Raw genomic sequence first — 18,873 nt, 5'->3', positions numbered from 1 at the left:
AATACAGGAAATAACAGCCACATCCTCCAGCAGCTGGAACAAGCGGTCCATGCCTGACGCACACACGGTGGCGGGGGGCGGCCCGCGGCACCCCCTGCTCCGGCTGCGGTCCCCGCACCGGGCACGGAGGGACTGCGGGAACGCCCCGGGCCGGGGCACTCTCCCACCGCCGTCCCGGGCCTTGGAGACGGTGTTTGTGAGAGATGCACAGGGGCCAGAGTGAGGCGGGAGCAGCCGAGACCCGGCACGGCTCAGCCCAGCTCCGGGCTACCAAAAACTCCTGACACAGAGCCCAGCCCGGCTCAGGGCTACCAAAAACTCCTGACACAGAGCCCAGCCCGGCCCCGGGCCACCAAAAACTCCTGACACAGAGCCCAGCCCGGCTCAGGGCTACCAAAAACTCCTGACACAGAGCCCAGCCCGGCCCCGGGCCACCAAAAACTCCTGACACAGAGCCCAGCCCGGCCCCGGGCCACCAAAAACTCCTGACACAGAGCCCAGCCCGGCTCCGGGCCACCAAAAACTCCTGACACAGAGCCCAGCTGGACGCGGGCGGCGAGCGGAACCAGCGGGATCCCTTCCCGGAGAGTGAGGGAGCACATGGATGGCAATCTCCTGTCTGTGCATTCAAACGGAGGACACAGTTCTGAAAACATTCTTTGAGCCGTTTTCTCTTTCCTATGTACAAAACTTCATACATATTTATAGTGACATATAGATAAGCACAATTCCTTATTTACACACAGACCTGTCCTGTACAATTGGCTTTGTACTTAAAACCCCCAGGATCAAGGAAGTGAATGGGAAAACAGAACCGGTATTTGAGACACAAGGACACACCGGGCAAGAGCACGTCCTGAATGAAGAGCCATGAGGTGGACTTAAGCCACTTCCTAAGGTGCCCTTTGTCACCTCAGCCGCCACCTGCAGGGCTTCCAGTGAACACAGTATTTTAAGACATGAAGTATTTCAGTAGAACTCAAAATGAACTTGTTTTAGGCATGAAATGCAGAAGCAAAAATGCAGCTCATCCCAGAATGCCAGCACTGTTGGTATTGGTATCTGGTAGAATCGGAGCTTGTTAAATCAATTCCATGACAGAATCGTATGCTGAGATCAAAATCCACAACCTTGGCCTTAAAACATTGCATCCTCTGGTTGAAATACCACACTTCTCTGACCAACTCCCTTCCTCCTGTTTCTGCAGCTGAGCTCCCTGTGCTGGGTTAACACGGTGGATGTACAAGTGCAGGAAGAGGCTGAAGAATTTCAGTATCCAGGGGTTTTCTTCATAGCTTTATAAACTCCAGCGGTGCAGGTACCTACAGAATAAAATAAACACAAGGTTTAACTACAGCTGTGGTCCTCTCCTCCACATGGGATTTTTAATCCCAAAATCTACAACATTCCCATTCCACAGGTTGTGCTGGGTTGTGTCAAGCAGCTCTCAGTTAAGTCTGAGTTGGAGTAGGCTTAGCCAGTTACTGTTTTTTCCCTGAAAATCAAGAGATAACTTATTAAATGTTAAATGTACTTTTTTTCTCCAGGCTGTGCCACACATCAAATAACTCATTTTCCTTGAGCAGTACCCCCCTAACAGCTCTGGGTAGCACTCAGAATATGGTGATGATCGTGATGAATGACGAATTTAAAATGTGCCTCATCTGATAAACTCTGAGAGGACGAGTTAATGACCACGAAGGCAAATTCCACCTCCCCAGGGGAGGAGAGGCGGCACGAAGGAAGGATTTGGTGCCCGTAGGAGGGAGGGGGCTGCTGCAGCTGCCCTGACCCTTCCCGTGCCCCCTCCTTGGCGCCGTGCCCCTGTTCCCATGTCCCACCCACCAGGAGAGCAGCGCCGGCGGACGGGGAATGGCTGGGGAAGGAACACATGGGAAGGGAAGAGAGCAGCCCTGCCAACGGCCAGAGAGGAGAGAATCCCCCGCTCCCTGTCCCTTCTCCAGCCCTTGTTCCCTGTCTCTTCTCCCCCGGCCTCAGCAGCAGCCGAATCCCCTCCCTGGCGCAGCCACCGTGCAGGGAAAGGGTTAACCCTTCCCAGCCCGCCCGGCCGGCAGGGCCGACAGTCCCGGGCTGCCCTGCGCTCCTCTGGTTCCAGCCCTGCCGCGGGCAGGGATACCTTGCACCAGAGCAGGTCCTGCGGGCTCCTCTGTCCCCCCGAGCCTTGAGACAGCGGATGCTGCTCACAGGCGACAACAGCACCCAAGGATTTCAGAAGCAATTCCTGAAAAGAGACCGAGCAGTAAAGGAAAGAAGAGGAAGCGAGGGCGGCTGGCACGGGTTTTCCACACGCCGCTTTGCTCTGTTGGATCCCCGCCCGTCGGGGCCGTCCCGGCGCGCTCGGAGCCGAGCGCTGTCCCCGCCGGTGCCGGCAGCGCTGCCCGCCGCTCCCCGCCGCTCCCGCCGCTCCCGCCGCTCCCCGCCGGTGCCGGCAGCGCTCCCGCCGCTGCCGCCGCTCCCCGCCGGTGCCGGCAGAGCTCCCCGCCGCTCCCGCCGCTCCCCGCCGGTGCCGGCAGCGCTGCCCGCCGCTCCCGCCGCCGCTCCCCGCCGCTGCCGCGGCCTCGCACACGGCACGGTCACCCCCCCCTCACCCCCGCCACACACACGGAATTGCTCCAGAGCTGTAAAACTGGGACAACAGCATGTGAAAAATGGTAACGCACGGAGCGCTAGTTGTGCTCCTGAGCACTCGTGGCTTGTGGAAAACAGCAGCTTTGCAGAAGAGAACAGTGCAGGAAGGCAGTTTCTCAAAGATCACGGATCAAATTTCATGTGAGAAAGGAATCACAAAACCCCAGACTGGTTTGGGTTGGGAGGGACCTCAAATCGCACCAGTGCCACCCCTGCCATGGCAGGGACACCTTCCCCTGTCCCAGGTGCTCCCAGCCCCAGTGTCCAGCCTGGCCTTGGGCACTGCCAGGGATCCAGGGGCAGCCACAGCTGCTCTGGGCACCCTGTGCCAGGGCCTGCCCATCTTCCCAGGGAAGAGTTTCTTCCATATATTTAAGCTAAATTTCCCCTGATTTAGTTTGACCCCATTACTCCTTGTCCTGTCACGACAGTTCCTGAAGAAGAATGATCACCTTCATCAGCACAGCCTCCTACCAAGGCTGCAATGGAAGGAGATCTATATTTACACATTCATCTTTATCTATGGATATATATTTACATGCTTATTTATATATACATATGTTTATTTATATATATCACACGGGACCATATGGCTGAGGGAGGCACTGACAGCATCCTGGGCTGCTGGGAAAAGCTGGGACATGTTTGGGGAGTAAGGAAAAGGCACCAGAACCACCAGGCAGCCCTTGGACTGGCCAAGGTAATGCAGAGGTACCAAGCAGGTGAAGGATTGCTGGAGGTGGCTCTGAGGCAGCTCACTCCTCCCTCCCAAAGGAGAGTCTGCCTGGATGAGCCTGAGGTTCTTCATCACTGCCAAACCTGAATCCAGCCTGGGACACACCCTGGGACCCCGCTGCTGCCTGGGAGGTGTCAGTGGGACAGCAAATCATGGATCCCTCTGGGATCCATGCAATGGGAAGGAGTGGATCAGAGAGACCCACACCAACACCTCGGGGCTGTGGCCTTGGGGGCTGGACCCCATCCTCACCTGGGACCCCACAAGCCCCCCAGAGGTGGGAATGCAGAATCTCTCACCTTCCCACTCATGCCCCACATTGAGAATAAACAGGTGGAATTTCATGTCCATGTAAAGAACAATGGGCTGGACTTGGCTTCCTTGCCTTTCCCCCTTCCTCTCCCACTGGATTCACACGAGGGCATTTATGGCATATTCATCCCCTCCTGTGCACATGAATACAAATGCAAATAACCCTCTGGGACGAACTGCAGGGCAGAGAGTGGGGCCAGAGAACAGGAAGATGAGAAATCATGAGCAGAATAAAATACAGAGGGGAGTTGTTTAACCATCTAAAAACAGTGGCCATTTAGTTCCAATAGGTTCCACAGAAAGGGGAACATTTGATGACAGGGAAGAGGACGGGACAGGTCCCTGGAAAGAATAGGAAGCTCTTTTTTCTTTTCCCCTTTTTCCTGTTGAGAAAGAGGGAAGTGCTGGCTGCAGCGAACCAGCCAAAAATCAGAGTAATAACAGTCAATGGATTACACAAATGGACTTACACAAACCTCAGCTGCACCCCCAGCTTTGACAAAGTGCACCTTCTTTGTTAAGATGCTATTTTTTAACACCTGCCTTTGAGAGCAGGGTGAGGGGGTGAACACACTCAGGCAATTCACTACAGAGTCTCTGCAAAAATTCAGATTCTTGATTACATTTCAGGCCACACTCCCATGGTTTTTGTGGCTGGAGGATGGGCTACTAGCCCTAAGAATCTCAGCTATCAGCAGCCCCTCACTGTCCACCTAATTTGTTACTTAATTCCTCATTTTCAATTTAAAATTTAGAGCACAGTTTCACAGGACATCCCAGTGAACATGCCCATGGTATATTTTGTTCCTGTCTATACTGACTTGGAAGATTCTGGGGTTTTCCAGTCCAATTTACCAAGGAAGGAGCGTTCCTGACCCTATCCATTTATGCTGACAAATGCTGAGTGTACGCTGAGCAGAGGAACTACCCATGAGCATAAAAGCACTTCACCTCATCAATATTCACAGACTGGAATCTGAAACGCAGCTCCCGGGCCCCCTGAAGCCTTCCAGCAGCTCCAGGAGCCTGGGGGGAGGCTGGAGCTGGGCTGGGGATGCTGGGCATCACGGTGCCCGTCAGTGCCAGCCCTGCTTGGCCGGGCAGGGCTGCAGGAGCAGCCAGCTCGGCTGATTTCAACCCCTCTGTTCCCTCCCTGCAGCCTCGTGCCCTGAGCCACCCCAGGCTGGGCAGGGCTGTGCTCTGGCACTGCCATCACCTCCTGTGCTGGAAGGGGAACCCGGTGGCTCTGGCCCCCAGTCAGGCTGTGCCCATCCTGCCCCCACAGACACGGGGGGATTCTGGCACAGACCTGCTGCAAACTGCTTCTGCTAGAGCAGAAAACACAGCTGCTCCCTCCAGGCATAATAACAGGGGCTTAAAAAGCTGTTTCCTTCCATTACAAATCATTTACCTGTGGTAAAATCGTGGTACTGCTCATTCTACACACACACACACACACACACACACACACACACACACGTGTGTATATATATATATATATATATATATATATAAATATATATATATATGCATAGAAACCCATAGCATTTTCTTTCCACATTGGATTCAGGCGGATCAGTTCAGCAGGGACAGTTCAGGGACAGCTCCGGGACAGCTCCGGGACAATTCAGTGGGATCAGTTCAGGCACAGGTCAGGGACAGCTCAGGGACAGTTCAGTGGGATCAGTTCAGGGACAGTTCAGCAGGGACAGCTCAGGGACAGCTGAGCAGGATGAACAGAGGGAGCTGAGGCAGGAAATGCAGGCTGACTCCTTGGCCCCCCTGCACCTGCTCGGGAAGGGCACCGGGGGACATCGGGGGGACATGGGGGGGATGCCAGCCCTGCTGGCACCCACAGGAACTGGGGGCTCTGGGTGACAGACCTGCTCTGTGCTGCTGGCACACCCTGCCCGTGCCTGCACCTCCTCCCCACTTTGGGGAACTGAGCTGTGGGAGCCCTGCCAGAGCCTGGCTCCCCATCCATGCACAGCCCTTAGAATCCTCCCGGATTTAGCAAAGGGAGAAATGTGGCTTTAAGTGAGGATGTGGGTATTTCACAACCCCCTTGCAGACCCTCTCAGTGCTGCCAGCCCCTCTGTGACAGCCGTGACAATCCCGACACTGCACTGGCCAGTCTGGGTGTCCCGGGGGGGTTCACAGCATCCTTGTTTACTGCAAGGAGCACAGTGCCCCGGGGCAACTCTCCTCAGAAAAGCCATTGCCAGAGCAGCATCTCCTCGGCTGCCTCTACCCATCTGCAGCACAGCCTGAGTGCCTTGGACCCCTCCTCCCTTCCCGGGAGGTTTCTCTGGGATTTCTGCAGCCCTGCAAGTGCAGACATATCACTGGGCCCAGCCCCTCCACGGCAGGGCTGTTCACACCAACACCATTTACAAACAGAATGCATTCTTTTAAAAAAGCTAACTTCGTGATAGATTTTCCAGCTGAATAATGCTCCAGGCTAACGCTGAGTTTGGTAAACTAAAAAAATACTTGTCCTTATTATGTGCAAGGGCTCAGCAAGACCCAAATTGAGGGGGAGAACCCTTCAGCTGTGATGAGAATTGAAGCTGCTCTGCCCAGGAGTGCTTTGGGGAATGAAAGGTGAAATGAATGATTATCTTTAAAACCAGCTTGGTGGAGCAGGCTTTTACCCTGCCAGTCTGTACAGAGTTAGGCAGAGTTTTCATTCTGAGAGCAAGCTGAGGATGCAAGGTGCTGGGGTTTCAAGGGGGAAGCACACAGGACACCAAAGTGCTGCTGCACAAATTCACACTCCAAAAAAGCTCTTCTCTACTTCTCACAGAAAGAGGAAATGATTGAAGGGAAGGCTGGATGGGGCTTGGAGCAACCTGGGGTAGTGGGAGGTTCCCGTCCTTCCCATGGCAGGGATGACCCTGCAAGTGCCTCCCAGCCCAAACCATTCTGGGATCCTGTGCTGTGTGTGACACCCCTGCAGCAACACAGGAGTGGGAGGTTTTACTTGGAGAGAGGATAAATGAAAGGCTGCTCCCACGTCCTGCCCCCAGAAGGTGCCCAGGAAGCACAACCAAAAGTTCCTGCTGTAATGAACCTGGTGTTTTGCTCAGAAGGACATTCCCAGCTGGCCCGTGGGATTTGGCAGAGCCATGGAGGAGCAGCCTCTGCACAGCAGAGATGTCTGGGGTGAGCAGGGGGGTGAGGAGCCCCCAGCCATGCCCAGACCTGGCTGGAGCCTCCCTCAGCACCAGCCAGGCACCCCTGCCCCAGGGCCTCCATCTCCCCCGCCTCAGCCACAAATTCAGGCTGACATTGTCATCTCTGTGCATTTCAGTCTGCAGCAGCCCCCAGACAGGGGAGCAGCATCGCCCTGCCAGGAGACACCCCCTGCTCTTATCCAAACTGACAGTTATTAACCCACTGGAAATCTCCTTCGGTGCTGAGCCAATCCTGCCCTCTGAGAGGGAGAACCTGCAAGGTTTGCAGCACAGCAAGAGGAATAAAAGCTTTTGAGTCAGTGCCTGTGCTCGATGGGAGTCTCCTTGACGGCCTGAATTTGCCCACACTTCACTTCAAACGAGGCTGTCTGGGCTCACCCTGCACAGCAGAGTCCCCAGTCAGCATTCTGAGGCTGCAGCTCATTAGTGCCCCTGTGAAGGGACTCATTTCCAGAGGGCCTGAGCACTCACACACGGCTGCCAGCTCCAGCACCCTCCCCTCCCCTGGGGATCCCTTCTGCAAGGGAGGAAAAACCCCAAAACCCCACCCTCTGCTGACAGCAGGGAACACCAGGAACACAGAACAACCTGCTACTGTTCAGCTGATCAGTGTGCAAAGTCATTTAAGGAAAAGGAACTACCTACAAAACTGAGAGGCTCACAGGGACAGATCCTGCTCTGGGGGTGAAGGAGGTTCCCCCTGGGGAAATGTTCCCAGCTGTGGTTAAATAAAACCATCAAGCTCTGAACTCCTGAAACTGGTATTTCTAATTGCTGCTTACAGTAGGAAATACATTGTGTATTCTTAATTAAAAATATTAAGGGCCATTTCTAAAGAGAATTTATATTGTTGTAAGAAATGCAAGAGTTAGAGGAGCATCTGAAAATAGGTGAGTCCACCATGAACCTAAAACTGGCTTGCTGCTGGTGACCATGGCTGGCATCCCCCCATGAGCCCAGGGCTCAGCTCCACAGAGCAGTGAAACACAGCCAGCTGCTTTTAGAAACATGGAATGCAGGCTGGCTCGGGCAGGAAGGGCCTGCAGAGCTCATGAGGCTCCAGCCCTCTGCCATGGTGCTCTCCCCATCCTTCCATCACTGGAAAACTGAAAACAATGATTTGATATTATTTGTTCCAGCACATTCCACATGTTGTTTCCTTTGAATGAACAAACATCAACTGGAGCTATAAGAAATGCTGGAGGTTTTAATTAAATTAAGATAATCAGGGCAAAAAATATGAACACTCAAGCCTCTTCTATAAATGTAACAGTTAATATCTAATAAAAATTTCTCTTAGGTAAGTGACAGCTTATTTATTTGGACACAGGCAAGTGCTACCCAGCCCTGCGAGCCTCCAGTCCCCAAGGTTAAACAGACACTAAAAAACAACTGAAGCACCCTCCCAAACCTGCCTGGGACAGTCAAATGCCTGTCAAGCAGAATTCTCTCCTCCAGGACACACAGCTCCCAGTTTCCCCTGGCTGCAGCACCCTGCCCTGGGGTGCCCATTGATGGGGTCTCTGCTGAGGGGCACCCCTGGGTGCCACCACCCCTACCTGGGCACTGCCCACTTTGACCCAGGACAGCTTCATCTGGAAGTAGTGGAATTACCATTTGATGCCTAATTAATACATAAATTTGGCATGTAAATAACACTTCTGTAAAACCTGTGCAACTGCAGCTTCCTCTGCTGCTCTCCCCATCATGTTTATCTGCCAAGGAACTCCTTATCAGCACAAATTTGGAAAAAAGTGAGGGAAATTGTGAACTAAAATATTTTTCAATTACTATTTGTCTTTTCTATGCAAAATGAAAATTATTTTCATCTCCTGCATTTAAAACATTTTTTTAAAAGCAGAATGACTGCTTACTGTCCATACAAATCTGATAGTGCATTTAATTAACTCCCAATAACTTTATGTTAAGAGTGACCACTGTTCTAAAGTACAAACCCAGCATTTATTTTCATATCACACTGAAATTTAACACCTAAATTATTAGCAATAATTAAATAATGTTTACATAAAGACTCTGGTAATTTCAGTACCAAATTCAGTATTTCCTCTGTTATCACCTTAAGAGAACAATGATAACAGAATAATAACACCTGTAATTATTAACTGCAGTGAGAGAGACCAGCAGGGGAGGGAGTTCCACAGAATCCCAGGATAAAGAGGTTTTCAGCTGGTCAGCCCATCTTACCTGCCCAGAGCTCTGATCCCTCCTGCCCGTGCTCCCAGGGATGGGCACCGTGGGACCCTGGCTGCTGGCAGGACCTCACTCCTGGCCTTGGTCCTCAGTCCTGGCTTTGTCGTCCATCCCTGGCCTTGGTCCTCATCCCTGGCCTTGGTCCTGGCTTTGTCCATCCCTGGCCTTGCCCCACAGCCCTGCATTTCTGTGCTCAGCTGTGGATCCAACGTGGTCAGTCACACTCTGGAATTTCTTCTGATTTTCCCCTCTTCACCTGTTTTTCTAGAGGATCCTTTTTCCTTCCTGGTTCCTGTGCCAGCCCCCTGGGCTCGCGCTCTGTGGGACTTGTGCTTCCTTTCCCCAAGGTGAGGACACCTTCCAGGTGAGGACACCTTCCAGGTGACAACAAGTTCTGTTCCCTCTCCCAGCCCAGTGCACGTGGATGAGGGATAATCTGGTTTAGTTCACTCTTTTCCAGGCTGAACTTTTTGCTGGGACAGTGTTAAGCCTTTTGTCATTGTTCAGGGACAGCCAATTATGAATTATTGCACAGTTTTTTCATAATGGTTTACTTAAAAAAAAAATAATTAGAGTTTGGTTTCCTGAATGTAGCTTTATGTTTTGTCCTAAAACTGGGCTCGTGGGATATTCAACAAAGCATGGGACATACCCTGTGCCACGGAGAAATTCCTTGGAGCAAACCACTTCATTTCCACTCACATCCATTTTTTCATGGGCTGCTCCTCTGGAACACTTCCTAAAATCTTCTTTCAAGGCAGGTTTTTGAAGAACTGTGGAACAAACATGAGCACGTGGCACACAGACAGGACACGGGCACTTCTACACAGAAGCAATTTGCCACCTGCTTAGCAGGGAACCAGGGTAAATCCAGTGTATCTGAATCAGTGCTGGTGCTGCTGGCAGAGCCTGCCCAGCAGCAGGGCTGGCCCTCAGCACAGCCTGGGCTGCAGGAGAGGCAGCAGCAGAGCTCTGGGCTTCCTTGGTGGGCTCAGTTCAGCCTCTCCAAAGGCTCCTCGGGGGTTTCGGGGGCGCAGGCACTCCCACCCAGCCCAGCCCAGCCCTGCTGGAAGTCCCACGGGCTGCAGCTGCCATGGCCAGCAGCAAGGAGCGAGACAGATCCGGGGTGCAAGGGGCAAAGTCTCTGTGAGGGTCTCGGGGAGCAGGGCTGTCCCTCTGGGAGGAACAGCAGGAGCGGCTGCAGTGGCCTCAGGGGGCTGAAACAGGAGAGGAAAACAGCAATCAAAGGAAAGCCCACCTGGGCAAAAATAACATTCACAGAGCTTCTCTGAGGTCCTGTTTATAATTATCTGCTGAATTGTGCAACTGGTAAAGAAGGATTTGTGATCTGTTCCATTTCTGTTGTTAGTGGGGAGTGTTTCCTTCCGTGCCATCCGTGCTGTGGCCATTCCTGGCAGCACACACAGAAATAGGGCAATTTATCCCCCTTTACATGGGAAAAAGGGGATTCAGGGGGTCCCTGGGGCCCTCTGGCACAATGCCTGCAGGAACACGCCCCAGTAAATGCCATGTTGCCCCAAACCCACCTGGCTGCTGTCCTGGAGGCAGGACAGGCTCTCTGGCTGGGCAGGAGAGGGGCTGAGGGTTTCCATGGCCTTCCAGCACAGATCAGCTGGAGCTGCCCTGATGCACTCAGAGGAGTCACCCCAGACTGGGGGTTCCCCCTGGCTTGCCAGAGGTTTCCTTGCTTTTAAGCCTGCTTAGTTTTTCCTTGTCCTTCCCTCTAAAGAAGGAAATTCTGTTTGGCAAGTTTTTGCCTGCCGGTGTCCAGGTTTCACGTTTTTTTAAAGGATTTGGAGATTTCAATTTTTGGATTCTCTGGCATGCCCAAGAGACCCTTCAATCCTGCTGACACAGCAGAAGGAAGGCTCTTTTCTCTATGGGAGAATAGAGATGCTCTAGGAGGAGAAGAGGAGAGAGCAGAGGAGACTTACCTTGTGCATGTGGCCTGAAGGACTATGACCAAAGAATGAAAGCTAAAGAGAAAAATAAAAACAAAAATAAAAACTGAAAGGGGGAGAGAAGAGAGGGAAAAATGGAAGAGAAGAAAGAGATTAAGAGTTTACAGTGTGTTTAACTGAGAAATAAGCTGTGGTTACAGACAGGGTGCAACAAAACTCTCAGGTGAGAAGAAATATGGAGTGTGAAGTGAAGTGCGAGTGCTCAGGGCTCAGCTTGGCTCAGGAGAGCTCCCGTGTCCCCTGGGCTGGTGACAGTGACCCCCTGGCCCTGTGAGCCCAGCCAGCTCCAGCCACGGGCTTGGGGGAAATGGGGGAACTTCAGCTGAGTTCTCCTGACCCCTCAAAACACCCCGAGCCCGGCCCTGCTGAGCTCTGGGCTCAGCCCCTGCTGTACCTGAGCACAGCCCTCCCACGGGCAGGCAGGGCAGGGCTGAGGCCATTCTGGGGTAAAACACAGCAGTTTGGGCTGGCTGCAGAATGCTCTAGGACACGAGCCATGGCTGCAGGTGAGGGAGGAGAGAGAGCAAAGCCCCTGTTCCTGCAGGGAAAGGCTGCTCCATGCACTGCCTTTCCAGGGGCTGGGATGGATGGGAGGGAAGCAGGGAGCAACACCCCTTCCCCAGAGCTCTGCTGCTGAGCCCTTGGCTCTGGCCCTTCCCTGCCCAGTGCCAGGCTGCCCTGAGGGGTAACAGGGAGGAAGGACTCAATTCAGCCAGTTCATCTCCCCTCCTCAGAGGGGCTGGTGCAAATGCAAGCTGTTTTCCTGGAGCTGTCCCCCTTTCTCACTGCACTACACACATGAGCTCTCTCTAGGGTGGTTTCCTTGGCCCAGGTGAAATGGAGAATGGTCATGTGCACACACAGCATCTGTTCCGTCTGCATGACCTTACCTTTTCCTCTAACTCTTTTATTTGTCTTTTTTGGCCTTCAATTCTTTCTTCTAGCTCTTTAATTCTCTGTCAGATTTCAAATAAAAAAATATTTATTAACCAACCAAATACAGATGTACCCAGCAGATGCATTACTTTGGGGGATATAGACTGTATGTGCTGTGCTTCTGCCAAAGCCAGACTGGGCACTGGGCTGCAGGTGAGCGCTCTGTGATTGCCACCGTGTGTGACAAAGGCAGGAACAGCACGCTGCCCTGTCTGCAGGGGCATCCAAGGCCAAGCAAAGCCTGTCCCGGGCCTGGCCAGCTCGGGACAGCTCCAGGGGAGGCCAGGGCCCTGCCCAGACCCACCTGCTGGGCGTGCTGGATGAGCTCCATCCTCTCCCGCAGGATCTGCGCGTCCCTCTCCCGGAGCTCACTCATCACCTGCCGCTTCCACTGCTCCACGGCGCTCTTCAGCTTCTCCTTCTCCTCTTCTGAAAGAAGTTCGGAAATTTTGGCTCCAGCTTCTTGCTGCAGGGCATCATAGAGCATGGCTTCTAATTCCAGAATTTGCTAATCAAAAACAATATAAAGCTGTCAGCTCGACCTTGTCCCCGGCTGGGTGAGGAATCTGTGAGGAGCGGAACGTCCGACCCTGAAAGGCAACGGGAGCGGAGCAGGGGCTGCGTGCTGAGCCTCCACAAGGACAGCATGGAAAACTCCATCCAGAGGGAAAACACCCCGGGCTGCCTCCATCCTGAGGGGCTCCGAGCAGCCCTGGGGCTGGCACAGCCTCTGGGCCCCGCCTGGTCTGCCCCACAAAGGTGTGGGAGCCAGCTGCTCCTCCCTGGGCATGGGAGATGGCCGTGGGGAGAGCAGGAGAAGGAAAAAAGGGAAGGGAAGGGGGAAAGGGAGAAGGGAAAAGGCCAACAGGAAAAAGGAAAGAGGTTCATAAAAGACTAATTTTGTGAGTTACAGATATTTTTGACATGCATTTTCCAGTCCCTTGGTTGCCCTTTCCCAGCTCTCCTGCTCCCCAGCAGAGGACACAGCAGCACCAGCCCATGCTCCTGCCAGAAGGAACAACTCCCTGCCACGTGTGTGCAGCATTTTGTACCAACCAGAGAAAATGCCTTATGGGAACACATTCCCAGCACCTCCTCTGGGAGCTCCAGGAGGGTTTGTGCCCAAGGAAACGACCCTGTCCTGCAGCTGGGCTCTGCTCCTGCCCCTCCCAGGCAGACAGATGGACCCTCTGCATCCACTGGGATGGAAAAGTGCAGGAGATGCACTGGCCACGCTTCCCTGGGGTCACTGAGCATCCCTGCATCCCTGGCACCCTCCTGGTGGTGGCAGACAGGGTCCCTTGCCCTGGAATCCAGGATAAAGGCTATTACCCCAGCAAGCCAACAGTGAGCTGAAAGCTGTTTCAGCACCTTGGATCCAGAACAGGAGAAAAGGCAGCAGCTGGTGGCACCTCTGCACACCCCCTCCAGAGCTGGGGGCACCTCTGCACACCCCCTCCAGAGCTGGGGGCACCTTGCAGAGCTCTCCATGGCCTCAGGAGGACCCCACTGCAACAGAACCACGGAACTGCTGAGGCTGGGAAAAGTCCTCGAGGTCCCTCAGGGCAACTGTCCCCCAGCACTGCCCTGTGTCCCCAAGTGCCACATCCACAGGGCTTTGAAATCCCTGCTGGGTCTGTGGTGATAATTCAGCTCCATGCAAAATCCCATTTTCCAGCTGAGCTGCTGCTGGTGCCTGACTGGGTCTCAGCAGAGCCAGGAGAGCAGAACGCTCCCAGCAGAGCAGTGGCACCATGGCAGGGGCTGTGGGACTGCTGATAACTGGTGACAGCTGGTGATAACTGCTGATACCTGGTTAATAACTGGTTAATAACTGGTTAATAACTGGTTAATAACTGGTGAAAACCAGGCATCTCCATGGGGAAGAACACATCAGATCTCAGAAGATTCTGCTTTTCCTTTTAGAAGAACACCAGCACCTTGCTAACCTCGTCCCAGCAAAATGCTGCTGTTTGATACCTGTATTTCTGCTGTGCCCAGCCTCATGGACACAAGCCCAGCCCTGTCTGGAGAGGGGCTGGGGACCCTCCTGGCCCCAGAGCAGCAGCAGTGTCAGCTGAGTGCTGCCTGGAGCAGGACCCTGCAGCAGCCAGGCTCAGAGGGTTTGCCTGCTAATCCTGTTGGCTCTGCTTCAGGGGAATCATGATTAGCTGCTCCTCATCTCCAGGGGCACAAAGGAAACAGGGAAGGGAAGCGAATTCTATAAAGCAAAAGAGCTTTTTCCACTCGAATTCCAGGGCAGAACAAAGCTTCCTTTGCTGCTTTCAGGCTGTATTTGTGCCCTGGAACAAAGCAGTGCCTGGGACACACGTGTGGTGCCCCAGAAAACACAGGAAAATGCAAATAGCCCTGAGCCCCCTCTGCAGGGGCTGCCCCTCCTTGCACTCACTGCTTCCCATCAGCAGAGTCAGCCTGCAGCTGCACAAACTGCTGCTCAGGACAGGAGGGGATGCAACCACAGAGTCCCAGACTTAAAGACCAACCCTGCCATGGGCAGGGCAATTCCACTGCCATGGGCAGGGCAATTCCATTGCAAGATGTTTTAGGGCTGGGACCACAGCTGAGGGGGCTTGTGTGCTTTCCAAGGTTTCCACTGTGCCTTGGTTCCTGGTACAGCTCAGAACGTGGCAAAACCAGTCCTAAAAATCACCCACAGGACAGAAAATGTATGGAGCAAAAGCTCCCCCAAATGGTTCAAGACACAAGTAGACAACAGGAGCATAAACAGAGGCATAAACACTCACTGCTCCTCACAAAGTGTAACTGTGCTCTAGGTTTATGTAGAACTGGGAAAATGAGATAAGCTGTGAGGAAAATTTATGCCTTTTGTGGATATATGTGTAACCTTTCTCTCATTGATGGAAACAAGACAGCTGATGACTGAAAAGATGGGCAAAATGCCTTAGGATCAGCTAATGATGAACTCGACTTAAAAGCAGTTTAATTTCAAATTTACATATCCCAGAATACCTCCAGCTGCTCTGGTTACAGAAGGTGTAATCCAAAATCCAAGGAAATGTGCAGGCTAAAATATCTTATTTAAAAATCTAAGGCAAATTATTGAAAACCCAGTTTCCTTATCAGACCTTTACTGAAACTTTGGTTGAATTAAGACTGGTGTTGAGTCAGTTAATGTTTAGGTGCTCAGCCTGCAGGGGCCACACAGAGCCAGGAGCTCTGTTCACGAGGCAGTCCTGGCCAGCTCAGGGTGCAGAGGGTTCGCTGGACCTGACCATGCAGCCCCTGGGGCACACACAGCAGCAGTGCCCAGGGCAGAGCTGGCACAGGGCCAGAGCACAGGGCTCACACCCAGGTGTCCTCAGCCAGCCCCCGACAGCCCTCACCTTGTGGGCCTGGTCCAGGGACTGCTTCCTGAAGTCCAGCTCATCGTCCAGGTAGCCCTTCTGCTTGCTGAACAGCTCCTGGGGAGGAGGAAGGGGCTGTCAGTGACCCCCAGGGCCAGGCCCTGTCCCTGCCCACCCCTCCCTGGTACCTTCTCGTTCTCCAGGTCCAGCATCTTCTGCTGCAGCGCAGACTCGGTCACCTCGATCTGCTGGAGCCACTGGGGAGCAGAGAGAGCCTGAGCAGGGCCCTGGGCTGGGCTTGTGCCAGCAGGCAGGTGCCACCCACACAGCAGAGCACCATTAACCCTGCCACTGGTCTTCTCTGCAAAGCTGCATTGCCAAGCCCGGCCCTTCCTTCTGCCTGGCCGTGAGAGTTCAGCCACATTTAAGTGGAGCTGCATTTAAGTGTAGTCTGCTGCACTGCTGGCTGGCTACCCTGCTGGGACACAGCCCAGAGCAGCTCCTCAACAGGCACCACGCCTTTGTGTGGGGCTGGCAGCTCCCTCAGCAGGTCTGCTCAGAGGGGCACATGCTTCCAAACACAGAGACCTGGAGAGGTGCCCTGAGCCTCACCTTCCCACCTGGGCTCCTCACCTTCCCCTGCTGTGCTCATCACCTCCCATCCTGTGCTCCTCACCTCCCATCCTGTGTTCCTCACCTCCCCATCCTGTGCTCCTCACCTTCCCCATCCTGTGCTCCTCACCTTCCCACCTGTGCTCTCCTCACCCACCCACCTCTGCTCCTCCCCTCCCCACCTGTGCTCCTCCCATCCTGTGCTCCTCCCCACCTGTGCTCCTCCTCTCCCCACTTGTGCTCTCCTCCTCTCCCCACCTGTGCTCTCCTCCTCTCCCCACTTGTGCTCTCCTCCCCTCCCCACCTGTGCTCCTCCTCTCCCCACTTGTGCTCTCCTCCCCTCCCCACCTGTGCTCCTCACCTTTTCAGCCAGCGTGAGGACAGTCCTGGCCTGGATGATGACCACCTGCTCCTCGTTGGTCAGATTCTGCACCAAAAGCAGAGCACAATTACAACAAATCCCAGTTCCTGTGCCTAACCCACTGCTTGGCTGTTTCAAAAATGTCTGGAATTAAATATGTCTGAGGAACAATAAACTGAGGCAGAGAAAATTAATATTGTAATGCAAAATCATTGTAAAAGGCATTGTCACTATTTAGTACCAATCCTTGTCATATGTAATTCTCCCAAAACTCTCATATTTACTAACAAGAGTGGGGACCCTGGATCTATTGGTACCCAACAGGGAATAAGCAGACATTTACACAGGACAGGATCAAGCTCAGCACCAAGAGCCATGGGGAGAAGAGATGCACCATCCTCACTTTGTGCAGCCAAGTGATGGTTTTGGGAAGCATTTGTTGAGGTGTTGGCCATTCCATCCCTCCTCTGTTGCTTTCTCAAAAATCTCAAAGTAGTGGAGCTGTGCATTTCATCCCAAGTTCCAGTGTGACCACGGGTACAGCAGGAGAAGGGCTGAGCCTGGCTGGTGTGGGACCCTGAGCCAGAGCCAGGGCAGCTGCTGAGCAGGGGGACTCTGGAGAGCTTCAGCCCCAGGCACTGCTGGGACACGGCAGGGCTGTACTGCAGGGACTGAATCAGGGAACCCTGGCATGCTCTGGGTGGGAAGGGACCTTAAAACTCCCCCAGTGCCACCTCTGCCATGGCAGGGACACCTTCACTGTCCCAGGTGCTCCCAGCCCCAGTGTCCAGCCTGGCCTTGGGCACTGCCAGGGATCCAGGGGCAGCCCCAGCTGCTCTGGGCACCTGAGCAGGTGCCAGGGCCTGCCAACCCTCAGGTATTTATAGTTCTAGTATTTCCAGGCTGTGCCATGGTCCTGGAGATGGAATTTTGCTGCTATCCAACCTGGTCAGAGGGAGAACTGGGGCAGCCCGGGTGTCCAACCTGGTCAGAGGGAGAGGTGGGGCAGCCCAGGTGCAGAGCTGTGAGAACAGTGGAGACCCTTCTGCAGCCCCAGTGCTGGGGTGGGTGTCCCAGGAGGGCTCTGTGAGACCTTGAGGGGCTCAGCTCTCCTTGGCTGTCCAGCCCTGGGGCTCTGCTGACAGAGGAGAGCACAGGAACAGACCCACAGGACCTTGTGGGTGCCTTCCATGTGCATAGCTGTGTGCAGTTACTCACTGCCACTGCTGAAGGAGAAGCACTGGACCTTTCTTGTTATTTGCTTCTCCTTTTCATGCTGCTCTTTTGGCTTCTTGTTTAACACCCTGGTTGTATCAAGGGTTAATGGGTTATTGGGCAAACTCCAAGCACACAGCTGCTGAAATGCAAAAGCAAAGCAAATGCAGAGCAAGCAAATCAAGGAACTGTGTGTGACAGTGGGGCCAGAGAGCCCCAAACACCAACATGAGTGAGTGACAGGGATCTGGAGCAATGTGGTGCCATGAGCCCCTGTACTTCACTCTTCAGGGGCAGCAAAACCTTGAAATGCAGCAAATGCTTTGCTCATAGCCCAAACCAGAGGCAGGGCAGGCTGTGCAGCACCAAAGCAGGCAGCTCTGCTCACTCCACACGAGGACAGGTGTTCCCCAAAGCATGCACAATTTATTAAAGGAACATACACTTACGGCGTTATCCCCTAAAATGTCCAACTTTTTCATCAGCTCTGCCACCACAATGTCCTGGCAAGAGAGAAACGGAGAAGCAGGAGTCAGCACAGGGCACCTGGCTTTGCTCAGGGACAGGAGAGGGAAGGAGCATCCCTTACTGTTACACCTTCAGCCTCGCAGTACACCTGCAGAGGGCTCTTGCCCTCCGTGAAGGGGCCGTGGTGGAAGGTGATGGCCGGGGACCGTCTCTCTCTCTCCTGAAAGGACAGGAATCCTTGGTTACCCCCTGGCTGTGTCCCACCCCAGCACCCTGGAATGGTCTGGCTTGGAAGGGCCCTTAAAGCTCATCCCACCCATCCTCCTGCCACAGCAACCTATCAACCACGCTGGTGTTTGTTTGTGGTGTTTGTGGTTCTCCTCTCCCACCAGACTGGGTGCAGAGCCCCCCTCCCTGCAGAGGCAGTGCCCCTCTGCAGTGCCCCACACCCACCGTGCCCAGCAGGATGGGGCTGCCCCAGGGGCTCACCTCCAGCTCCAGGATCCTGAACTCCAGCAGCTCGTTCTGGTCCTTGGCATCCTGCACGTCGTGTTTGAGGCGTGCCTCCTCAGCCTCCATCTGCCTGATCTGCCAAGGCACAGGGCAGGGCTGAGCCAGGGGGCAGGCACAGCCAGCACAGGGCAGGGCTGAGCCAGGGGGGCAGGCACAGCCAAGCACAGGGCACCTGTCTGAACCAGGGGGGCAGGCACAGCCAGCCCTGGGCACCTGTCTGACCAGGGGGGCAGGCACAGCCAGCCCTGGGCACCTGCCTGAGCCAGGGGGCAGGCACAGCCAGCACAGGGCAGGGCTGAGCTACGGGGGCAGGCACAGCCAGCACAGGGCAGGGCTGAGCTACGGGGGCAGGCAC

The 18,873-nt window shown here is 54.1% G+C and overlaps 1 protein-coding gene across 10 annotated transcripts in view; it reads right to left on the bottom strand.

Annotated features, from left to right (window-relative positions):
* Positions 1-191: 191 nt before the first annotated feature.
* The window catches only part of JAKMIP3 (Janus kinase and microtubule interacting protein 3), a 61,138-nt gene continuing 42,456 nt past the window's right edge, over positions 192-18,873 (bottom strand). For 3 of the 10 annotated variants that reach the window (XM_030241277.2, XM_018910489.3, XM_030241280.2), the window contains 10 exons: positions 18,495-18,593; positions 18,127-18,225; positions 17,981-18,040; positions 16,323-16,388; positions 15,538-15,606; positions 15,389-15,466; positions 12,328-12,531; positions 11,978-12,043; positions 9,100-10,322; positions 192-1,322 (listed from right to left, as the gene is read on the bottom strand). In XM_030241277.2, coding sequence (XP_030097137.1) covers positions 10,038-10,322; positions 11,978-12,043; positions 12,328-12,531; positions 15,389-15,466; positions 15,538-15,606; positions 16,323-16,388; positions 17,981-18,040; positions 18,127-18,225; positions 18,495-18,593 — 1,026 coding nt within the window. In that variant the 3' untranslated portion in view covers positions 192-1,322; positions 9,100-10,037. Of the gene's footprint in view, positions 1,323-9,099; positions 10,323-11,617; positions 12,532-15,388; positions 15,467-15,537; positions 15,607-16,322; positions 16,389-17,980; positions 18,041-18,126; positions 18,226-18,494; positions 18,594-18,873 lie in introns of those variants that run through there. The other 7 variants (XM_018910490.3, XM_018910491.3, XM_018910497.3 and 4 more) reach the window with 5 other exon arrangements.

Source organism: Serinus canaria, chromosome 6 (genome assembly GCF_022539315.1).
Source record: "Serinus canaria isolate serCan28SL12 chromosome 6, serCan2020, whole genome shotgun sequence".
NCBI lineage: Eukaryota > Metazoa > Chordata > Aves > Passeriformes > Fringillidae > Serinus > Serinus canaria.
Note: the sequence above shows the minus strand (reverse complement) of the source record. Positions and strands in the feature narration are given on the sequence as shown.